The sequence below is a fragment of the Amphiprion ocellaris genome, chromosome 8, assembly GCF_022539595.1.
Source record: "Amphiprion ocellaris isolate individual 3 ecotype Okinawa chromosome 8, ASM2253959v1, whole genome shotgun sequence".
Lineage (NCBI taxonomy): Eukaryota > Metazoa > Chordata > Actinopteri > Pomacentridae > Amphiprion > Amphiprion ocellaris.
This window is the reverse complement of record NC_072773.1, coordinates 28,122,193-28,133,486: the sequence shown is the minus strand read 5'-3', so window position 1 is coordinate 28,133,486 and position 11,294 is coordinate 28,122,193. Positions and strand designations below refer to the sequence as shown.

Here is an 11,294-nt window from a genome sequence, read left to right as displayed (position 1 = left end):
ATGATATAACAGGTCTGCTGCAGCAGCTTCAGCTCTTCTTTCTGTGACTGGATTCACTCAGGTTGACAGTTTAATCATTTTAGCTGTCAACAGATCTTCATCTTGTTGTATCGGTGGCCTGTGTTTGGGGCTGTGAGCGCAGACTCGGGGTCAGTTTACCATCCCCCCAGACCTGAGCTGCAACAGCAGTGATGTTGAAAGCGGGAGCTGATCACGGATCAGCCTCTGAGTGAAGTCACCATTTCCGTCTGGGCGCAGGTTGACAGCTCGCCTTGCCCTGCCCCCACCCTGTTACCTAGAGGCCCGGCCTGTGGCGGGTGTAATATTCTGATTGGCTGCTGTGCGCGGTGTGGGCGGGCTGAGGGCGTGGCCGGGAGTATTGTGATCTCACAATCAGCTGTTTTGTACGTTCTACATTCTGATCCGAGGATCAGCTGGAGGCAGCAATAAACAGAAGAAAATCTGCAGCGGAAAAAATAGAGGAGAGGAGGAAGAAGGAAAAAAAAGCTGCAGATGTTATGATCTGAAAACATCAGTGTAACATTTTTACACGAAGCCCCTTCTTCTAAGAAGAAAGCCTTTTATTTTTGTATAATGGTGTTTTAACTACCTCACATAAAGGCTATCTAAAGCTATGCTTTAAGAGTTGTCGTTTCTACTGTGTGTGAGATCTCGTTTACAACTTGAATAACACTGCAAAGGCAGGTAAGCTGTTCTTTATTATTTCTTTAAATCTAACACTTGGTGTGTTTTGTATCCAACTGTGTCTTAAAGAGGTATCAAACTACATCTTTGCCACTGAACCTGCCGCATTCCTTATATGTTGAGGGCATCCACTGATAATATCTGTCATCATGAAATCATAGATCATGCATTATTACCGAATTGCATCGCTTTGTCTGTCACTGACTCCTTTCATAGGCTATTTCTGACTGCTTTGCGTTATCATATGTAATGACCTATTACTAGGTCACGATTAGATAGACTGAAAGCAGCATAGCTGCCCAAACCGAACGGCTTAATTAGGTGGTTTCGATGTCCTATATTTCGTAAAATGACACCAGTCTGTTCAGCTATATAGGATGCCAGCAGCTGTTGTGCAAATTGCACCAAATGCTGATGTGGAGTCCATGGCGGATGTTGATGTTTTTTGTGGCGGGCGGTGGACCTTTGAGGCTATTTTTGTTACACATATAGTACCTCATATTATCCTGAGAAAACCCTTTTTACTGCATTACTAGCAGCCCATCCAGTCGATGTGTTTCGTGTAGTGTCGCTGAGCCACAATTGTCATTGCTTTGACCCTTCAGCTGTAGAGCTTACACGGATAATTCATGTTTAACCTGGATACCCTGCGCTGAAAGTCGCGTCTTCTCTCGGCTGTCGACTATCTGATCGTGTTGTTTCATATTGCTAAATTGTTTTTTTAAAAATAATCCAAGCTATTTGTATATATTTGCAATGTAAACACTGCTGCTGCTGTGAGCAGCTTTTTTTCATGAGAGCTCCAGACGATAACCATAGACAATAGCAGCCATTCACATATGGATTGTTTTCGGCATAGTGTTGCAAAATGCAGATTAGAAATGAAAAGCCACATAGAGTGCAAATGCACGGTCATAAGATCTAGTATTTGTTGCTATGTTGGCTGTTCAGACCGTTTTTTTTTTCCTCCAGTCGCAAAACAGGCTGGAGCCTCTTCGTCAGCGTCAGTGACGTGTCGTAACGTCACAGGCGTCTTGTTTTTATTTCGGGCCCCTCCCACTCCTCCCCTCTCATCTCCTCCCCTCTGCTCTCCTCCCCTCCCACTCCTCCCCTCTCATCTCCTCCCCTCCTGTTTTTTTTTTTTTTTTTTTGAAAAGATCAGCGTCAAAAGACAGATCCTTAACATGAAACCTTTTTTGTACTTCAGTATGGGCACTTGCGACTCTAAACTGTAAAATAAAGCCCTATTTGCTCCCTATTAAACCTCTGAGAATCAGAATATTGTACTCTGCAGCACTGTATTTGCCATATCTTCTTGTATTTTAGGTTTAATCTAGTAAAAGATGTTGCCCCCTTCTTCCTTGAGCTCTGTTATAATTTGTGTTGTTAGTATGTAATCAGAAAAATACAAAAATTAACTTGAAATAAGATAAAACGTTTGAACAACAACAAAACATTATATAAGACAATGAAACATTAAAAAGGGCAATAACAAGTCATGAGAAAGGGGAGTAAATATGACAAATGTGCAAATGTCTGTCTGTACCGGTTGGGTTTGGAAGGCTTTTTGAACTGAGGAACTGACAGAGCTTTTCTGATTAATGGTAATTGAATAAGGTGTTAAAAATTTTAAGATGCAGAGTGGAGGCAGACCATAAAGAGATTCAAGAGTAGTCAAGAAAATCTTAAATTGAATTCGGTACTGAATGCACTGCAGTAATGTGCTCATGGGCAATGGTAATGAGTTACCCTAGATGGCTAAATTCCACCTGCTGTCCGTGGTCATATCTTGCAAAGGCCTCCTAAAACAACATACAACGACATATTGCATCATACTAATAAAAACTGTGTAAGGGAAGGACTGATCAAGACATCATGTAAGCAGGACAATAGATAAGCTCACTAAATTTATCTTTCTGCTTTCTCCCAGGTAAGATATTTAACATCTAACAACTTTCACCTTTGCTATGGGTACATTTGATAACGCTTGCACAAACAGAGCTTTCATCTCCAGGATATAGGTCATATCAGTGCCATGTCAGTTGTATTTGTACTCTTTTGGTCGTATCAGCAGCTAAATTTGCAGCAGTCAGATAGCCCTGAATTAGCTTGTACAATCACCAAACTGATAATAGTTTTATCAAGGAAGTGCTGCATATAGTCTCGTGTGTGTCTGTCTTGTGGCTGTCTGTCCCACCTCATGCAAAGCAACCCTTAGGCCTTCTCACAAAAATGTTGTTTATCTCAGTTTATTTGTCACAGTCTCATGACTTAAGTTTCTGTTAGTCCAAGAATGCATTAAGGCAATCTCAGTGTTGAGTGTCAGCATTGGTGGTAACTTCTTCTCCAAAATCTGCAAAATATAACAACCATTATGTAGCGGACTGAATGCAGTTTCGAGAGCGTGACCTAGAAAGTAAGTCAGGACGAATTCAGACAGCCTAGAGCATTAGAGGGCCTCCTATCCAGTGGGATCATTGTGAATTTTAAGGAAAAGACTTCACCCCTTTTTGACTTTTTGCCCCACTTTCACTCTCACGTCATTTTATTTCAAGCATACGCCCATGCAAGCGCTCCTTAGCAAGTTTCTTAAAACTATAAATCTCAGGAGCATGTAGGGTAGGATTACTAATAGGTTTTCCCCTTTATGTTCCTGGTCACTATGATGGTTCTCCAAATAAGGACAGAAAGTGTCAGCTTCCCAACAAGCATCCATGCATATCTCCTTCCACGTCTCCATTTATAAATCCCCGTCACTCACACTCTGTTTCACCTCATTCCACATGCATTCATTACTACAACCCTTTTTGATTTACCCTTTTTTAGTGAAATAGTTGAGCATCAGCATCACTTGTTGGAGTCCATGAGACTTTCAGGGTGAAATCGGAAAATCGGGAATCAGAAATAGGTGACAATCTGAATTTAAACCTCTACAACTTTAAAACTAGTGTGAATGGATGCAAAAATAAATACATTTGGGGATAAATCTGTGTAACCTGGAGGTGAGGAGATATTTTAAAGTGTGTCAGCAGGTTGTAGAGGTGTTGGTAGCGGTGTTTGCACTCTGTGAACTCTCTGTAATTCTTTTTTGTGAACTCACATACCTAAAGTCAATAAAACTCAGCCTTTGAACATACAGGAATTTATTCTGTAAGCTATGACTGCTCAAACATCTGGTTAAGGTTACATCATCATGTTCATATTTAGGTCAGGCACTTCTCTTTGGCCTAAGCACCTTTTGTCACAATCTGTCCGTCTATCTTTGCATTTTAAAATGTGCACACTCACTCTGATTCTGGGAGAGGGTCACCTCCGTTTACTTCCTCCTCCTCTTCATCTCCAGCCTGTCCGTCTGTCCTGGGACCGTGCTGATTGGTTCTCTTTATCTAATGGGGGAGGGGAGTGTAGTCATTGTCCACCAGCTTCTCTGCTTTCTCATGAACTTCTTTTGCCCTTAAACACTCTTTCTTCAGTCCCAGTTATTACCACGTGTTGTAGCTCAATGATTTAATGCCACAAACTGTAGCTCAGTGTGGCTCTGTCGATGTATTTTACAGGACAGGCCACTGTTGCATCAACCAGTTATAGTCTTTTCTTTTGATTTATTTGTCATTTTTGTCAGTATTATCACACTATATGTGCTCAGCTGTATCGACTCAAAACTGCACCATCATCGAACCATAAAGCTGCTAAAATCTATGTTTTCATATTAACAGTGGATTTACGATGTCCATATGAGTCAGGTTGCTTCACCTGTCACTGCAGTTTTAGTGAGCTCTGTGAAGTGTTTCAGCAACTCTTACTTCCTGATATATATATTTTTGAAATTCACTCTAACCACTCATGTCAGCATCACTTCCAAGATGGAACCAGCAGCAGTTTTAGGGGCTATCAGCTTTTACACTTATCTGCAAAGCGCCGAATTGCAAGCTGATAAAACTAGCTACTATCTTGTGAACATAGTTGAATCTTTTAAAATACAAGTCTATAATAAGATTTCCTGCTAATCTCATCTCCATTATTATCCAGCAATTTTGTGTGGACAAAAATAGCTTCTGTTTCTGATATCACATTGTGCCCGTCAGTCATTACAATACAAGTTTCAGTTTAGACCAAATAATTGCTCTAGATCATTGTAGTCTGTCCTTAAATAAGACTGAGGTCCCACAACACACACACTGCCCACTCTGCTCTAATGAGTTCTAAATTAACCCAATAAGTTGCTTCTCTTTTAGGTGTCTTTTTAAAGAAAAAGTATGTTGACTGTTCTGCACCTTATGCATTTGAATACAACTAATCATCCTACTTTTTTTCTCTCTCTCTCCCTCTCCCCAGGCCTTTGCTCTAAACCAAGTGAAACCTTAAATTTGCACTATAGAAGCCTGTCCACTCCTGTTTCTCAAAACCAAGATCCAGCAAGGGGCTTCAAGTGAGAACAAAAAAGATACTCGACACAAAAAAAAAGCAGCATAAAACAGCAACAAGTGATACATACACACAAACAAGAAATTCAAAAAGGCAGCTACAGCTTTTTCTTTGTGGACAAAAAGCACCAGAGTCATCAACACTTGACAAAACAAAGCAGCCATGTTTCAGCGTCTTAGCAACCTGCTGTTTGGAGAGGTGGAAGAGGTGGCCGCTGAGCTGAAGGGACCCAACCCATGTGTGACAGAGGCGGATGAGGAAGGATGGATGCTCGTCAACCTGACTGGTGAGTCAAAGAGGACTGGTGTGTCATTTTAAAGCCACACCAAACTGGGAAATAGTCAAAATTGTGTGTTGTATATATTGAGAAATATCTGTATTCTCTCCTGCATGTCTATGATACTAACCTAGCTGTACAGGTGTAGTAGTAATGATGGGGATGATGGGGTGGGGTGAAGAATCAGTCAGGGCGTGGCGCAACTGCACTGGTGCACATCCGTAATGCTGCCGTGCCAAAGATGTTGTGCACCAAATGATGGAGGCACATAATTATCTGTGAAAATGCTGTGCATCTCCTCCGCTTTGTTTATGATCTCAGTCATGACAAAGACAATTACTGAAAATTTGCTTTCCAAACAACATAACATAAAAATACCTCTCAGCAAAGTCAAGGCAATTATGTCACTGACATAATCACAACCGTAGAGGGTCAACACAACTAATGATGTGACTCTTTTATGTTTTGTGTTTCCTTTACCCCCTCTTCTTCCCTTCCTTCAATTTTTTAAATACCCCTACATTCCCCACACTGGTATGTGTGCGCGTGCGTATGTGATCCCTTTAAAATTACCCCTTTTGACCCGCATGGCTTTTTGAAAAATCTGCCACATTTTCATAATTTTTGCAACATCCCCTTCCCGTCTGACACATCTGTCTTTATTGGCCATCCCATCCCCGATCTCATCTCTGCCATGTGCTCAGAAGAATCTGACTGCATGATGCAGGTAGAGGATGAGACGGGAACCCCACCGACTGCACAATCATTCCCAGACAGTAACAAATGTAATGATCAAGACACACACACAAGGACTGAATGCCCAGCCCTCGTTCCCCACCCGCCTCACAAGCGTCGTAGGACACATAAAGGTCGGGCACGGGGGCCAGCAGCAACACCGTCAGACCCCCTGTCTTGTCCTAGCACTAGTCCATCAGACTTGGGTGCCACTACACCCGTAACCCTGCCAAGACGGGCCAGACTGTCCACGCCCTCCTCCACCCCGTCAATGTCCCCAGGCTCTGGGAGTGAGTTTGGGGGCAGTGGGGGTAGCAGTAGGGCAGGCTCAGAGAGAGGCTGCATGGATGAGAGCTGGTTTGTCACCCCTCCCCCCTGTTTCACTGCAGAGGGAGCCACAGCGGAGGCCAGCCCGATGGAAGACCTGCTCATAGAGCACCCCAGCATGTCTGTGTACGTCTCCCCGAACAACCTGTCCATGGTGTCCAACAGCAACCTGTCTGTGGTGGGAGAAGAGAGCATCGTCAGCCTGGCAAGCAGCGTGAGGTGAGAAATATTTATACATGCATACACTTGACCTCCACCTGTTTTGTCAGCATCATCAAAACTATCTAGAATCCTACTGTGTTTGTCTCGCCCCTTGCAGCAGAGTGGCCGAGCCAGCCGCTGCCCCCGCTACCCGCAGCACTATGCCCACCAGGGTGACCCGTGGAGCAGCTGCCCAGGCTGGAGCTCTGGCCAAGGTCACCCAAGTGGCCAGAGTCCAGCGTAGCAAAGCCCGCATCGAGCGGCGCCATCTGGGCCGCAACCGCATCCAACGCCAAAACCGCACCAGGGAGCAGGTTCCCCGCCACGCAGCTCACGCCAGAAACACCTTCCTCCACCAGCCCAGCAAGCGTAACTTCTGCCACTAAACTCCCCAGCAACAGGGGGCATTGTTTACTCTGAGGGCATTAGTAGTGCATAGTCAACCCAAGGCACACATGATTAAATATATTCACCTGCAGCATATTTGCTTTCATCTCTGCCCATTATATCACATTACACTCAGTTACCTGTAGACTAATTGCTTTTTTGTTTTGGTTTCGTCATAAATCAACTCCACCTGGTAGTTTGATGCCCCAATCTGCTGTTACGAACCAAGCCCTCTGAGTAGATCTGTGTAGACATTTATTATACTTATTGTCCATTGCAGTGTCCAAACAAGAAAAAAAAGTCTTCAAAATATTTATACAGGTTATACGTAGTAATAATAACAATGTCTGAAAAACAACAAAAAGTTGAGTACTATTAATTTTCTGTCCTATCTTAGTAAAATTTTCTCCTTTCTTGCACTCTCCGTCAAGGCATGTTTTTTTTTTTTTTTTTTTTTTTAAGTTAATTTGCCCTTTAAATCTCCATTTTATTTTGTTCATTTTGGAGATAATAAATTGAAAATGAAGTAGTCAAATGTACTTCATCCTGACTGGAGAAACAGTCTTTTTTGGTGGAAACAATGCAAGACAGAGACAAGTTAAGCGTTAGCAGGTTTACAGCAAAAACACCTCATCATGTCTGCAAAGCTTTATATTAAAGGGGATTTTATCAAATCATAATTTTATCTCTGTTCAGAAGAGGAGGAAGAAACTACCATGTGTGATAAGAGCGAGTCACGTCAAGGAAACATGACACAACAAGTTTCACCAGCGGAAACTACAGTTGTGAGACTCTTTTCTTCTTACTTTGTGAAGGTTAAGAGCAAGTAGAAGATGGTGAGAGTATGAGCAAAGCAGACTAAAGAGTTAAAGAAATAACATGATGAATTAGACCAAGATAGTATTAAAAGGGATGTGGGTAGCGAGAAGTGGTCATAGGAAAGTGTAACATAACCCTCTAAGCAGCCTGTGAATGTGTTTTCCAGAATCTAACACCAAACTTCATCAGAGAGCATTTAGAATATGTAGAATTTTTGCAATCATGAAGGGAGATGTTATGGACGCTGATAATATCGCTGTCAAGGATTAAGAAGGCAGTGAAATGATGCAGGACTTGCAATTGGGTTACAGGGTATGGCAGGTTATGGTAAGTGTGGAGCGGTATCGATGGACACTCTTTATTTTGTTTTGTTAAACAGATTTTTGCTTATTTTATCTTATAAACTGCAACATTACTTTTACAGTCTCCCTTTGCATTTCTCCACCAAGAGAGAAAATCAATTCTGTCCCGGTCAGACGAAGAGAAAGTACACATTTGACTTTAAAAGTCAACAGATTCTCCCTGTGGATCACAAACAGCATGATGATCGTTAACTGCGTGGTCTGCAAACTCAAGTAATGCGCCCAGCACACACCAGTCATTCTTATCCATAGCGTGTGCTGTGATCTTTCATTTTCCATGTGAACACCAAAAAAGTGGGACCTATTTGTGTATCAGTCCCTTTTACGTAACAAAAAAAAGAGTCTCACAACTGTTAGGAGAAAGGGGAACAAATATTTCCTTAAAGCCTGACGACAAACATCTTCCCCCACATTCAACACTTTGAACAACTATCATCTTGCTCATGGACGTGCAACACATTGCTGACATCTACTCCACTATTGTCTGTCTCTTTCTTCTTAGCACATCCAGCTCTAACAGTGTCCACTAGCTTACTGATATGTATTCAACAACAATAGTAAACAATGGTGCTGAAGTGTATACTAATGTTTGTAAATTATTTGAGACATGGATGTAAGTTTGCACTGTCATACATTATTGTGACTCAACGTTTTAGCGGTGTGCAGTGTGCTTGTTTGTTTTTTTCTTTTTCTTTTGTGATTTTTTCTTTTTCTTTTTGATCCAGATTGTGTGTGAGAAGGTGTACTGACACGTTAAAATGACAGAAACTCTTAAAAAAAAAAAAAAAAACATGGATATTGGTCATTTATTTCTCTTGTAAATATTACAAAACAATTTATAATGCTCCTTTAGATGTCAAAGCCTCTCAGGACTTAAGTCCACAACATTGTGTCCAGTGGGACTGACAAGAATCCACTCTCTGCCTCACCTCTGTGCTCATTTTCAAACCAAGAGGGCATTTCAGTGGCCAAAAGTGGTGTCTTTGCCCCAACTTCAGTCGCGTCTTGGCGAGATGCACCACAGAAACAGCACTAGACTCAGAGTTGATGTGCCATAGGCAAACACTGCCCTCCAGAGGGTCATCTCAGTGCAGCACTTGCTGTATGACTGCTGATGAGGATACAGTACAATGATGTGTTTTAAATACGTATGCACTGGTGTGTTCAAAAGACATATTGAGAGTCTCTGAGTTTATTTTTGATTGTTTGGAAAACAATCAATGTCTTGTCTTGTTTAGATCAACTAAAGAAGTAAGACACATTAATTTTCCTTGAGTACTACATGATTTTCATTTCTGCCAATAATCCCACAAATGACTATGTTTTGTTCAAAATATGTTAATTTATCATATAATTATGAATATTATCTTTTTTTGTTTTGTTTTGTTTTGTTTTAAAGATAACTATGATGTATCCTGTCTATTCCTCTAGTGTAGGGAATGTGTCTGAGGTGATGATGGTGCACACACACACAGGAACACATGGTGATCTCTGTTTAATCTTCCACACTCTCCAGGGGCTTACTATTGTGACTAACTGTGCCTGGAATGCAGAATTTTGCTTGCCTGTTATAAAAAAAATGTATGTACAGAGCAAAAACAGAGTAATGATGAGAGTTTACAGGTAGATGTGTGTGTGTGTGTGCATTCAAAATCACCACAGATACCTCTGACGCTGCAAACCCTGTTTTCCTCATCTTTATTTCTTTCCTTTCTCACTGGTGTCATGTGAAAAGGGATGTGTTTTCAGTATGTCATGTGTGATTATTGAATGGTGTGGTTTTAAAAGTGGAAGTCATCCAAAATTGGGCAGAGGGAGTGGTCACCCAATGTGTCGAGCCTGATATGATGTGAGAGGTGTGGGCGGGGACCGAATGAGGCAGGAGACAAATAGTTTATATATTTTAAAAAAAAAAGAAAAAGAAAGGAAATGTACTATAAAAATACAATAGAAAATGCTTGTATTTTCCCATATAGCTATTAGAAAAGTTGTTCAACAATAGGATGTTTTAAATGAAAAGCATTGAATGTCTGGGGAGTTTCATATGTTTTATGTTGTGCCCTGAAATGATGGCAGCTTATAAAACACTTGGGGTTTCACCCATGTTACATCTCAATTAGTACACCCCTCCCCCCATAAAATGAAATATATAGACATAAAATTTGGTGTATCTGATATCTATGGTGATTGTGCCTTTCACTATTTCTGCATGGTTTTTGTGACGTACTGATTTTCCATCACCACAGTGGACAGTCGTCCACTGACAGGCAAGACCTATGCAAAAATCAACGGATGGGTTTTCCAGCATCCATTAAGAAAACACAGGTACCCACCAAAAAAACCAACAATAACAACAACAATAAATACTCAGGTTAACACCTGAATCTTGTGTCATTATTTTCATGAATACAGTGTGATCTAACACCAACAGTGGAAGAATTCATACATTCAAACTGGTACTTTAAATGATCAGCAAGTAAGACTTAAGTGTTAAAACACTTGTTATGCAGCAGAATAGACTTCGGGTAGTAAAGGTTAGTAAAATCTATAATACCACGTGTTCTGGGTGTGGTTTGTAAAATAAGTCAATATAGCTGCTAAATGTAGCTTCATGTAGTGCAGCCAAAGGTACCTTTCCTTTTAAGATGCATTGAAGTAGCCGTATAAGTAAAGCACAGGTACCTTGTACTGTAAAGTAGCCCACTTGAACATCGGTTTTTGCTACATTGCACCACTGCCAACACTGCAGACAATAAGTGTTTATAGGCGGAACCATACAGTTTGCAAAACGGGAAGAGCAGAGCCTACATGAGGTGGTCAGAGAGGTGTGGTGATGGAGCATAAATACAGTTTGTAGACTAAATCTGGACAGGATTTACAGAGACAGAACGCTTTAAAAGGGGAGAACTTAATAGTGACAAAGCTGTGAAAAGATGCTGGCTCTGACAGCTGTAAAATGCAACAAATATCAGTAAACAGATGGGCAATGCAGGCAAAAAAAAACCCAACAAAAAACTATTAAACTGTATTTCAAAAGTGAAACATTTCATCTTTAT

The 11,294-nt window shown here is 41.2% G+C and overlaps 1 protein-coding gene across 3 annotated transcripts; it reads left to right on the top strand.

Moving 5' to 3' along the window:
* Positions 1-404: 404 nt before the first annotated feature.
* On the top strand, positions 405-10,622 carry LOC111576282 (tumor protein p53-inducible nuclear protein 2). 3 transcript variants are annotated; one of them, XM_023281885.3, is made up of 4 exons: positions 405-705; positions 5,041-5,416; positions 6,115-6,688; positions 6,789-10,622. In XM_023281885.3, the coding sequence occupies exons 2-4, from the start codon at positions 5,293-5,295 to the stop codon at positions 7,054-7,056; spliced, it is 966 nt and encodes a 321-aa protein (XP_023137653.2). In that variant the 5' UTR covers positions 405-705; positions 5,041-5,292; the 3' UTR covers positions 7,057-10,622. The 3 variants fall into 3 exon arrangements, with proteins under 3 accessions (XP_023137653.2, XP_023137652.2, XP_023137654.1); XM_023281884.3 differs by having other exon boundaries at positions 6,112-6,688; XM_023281886.3 differs by having other exon boundaries at positions 410-705; positions 6,532-6,688.
* The last annotated feature ends 672 nt before the right edge of the window (positions 10,623-11,294 follow it).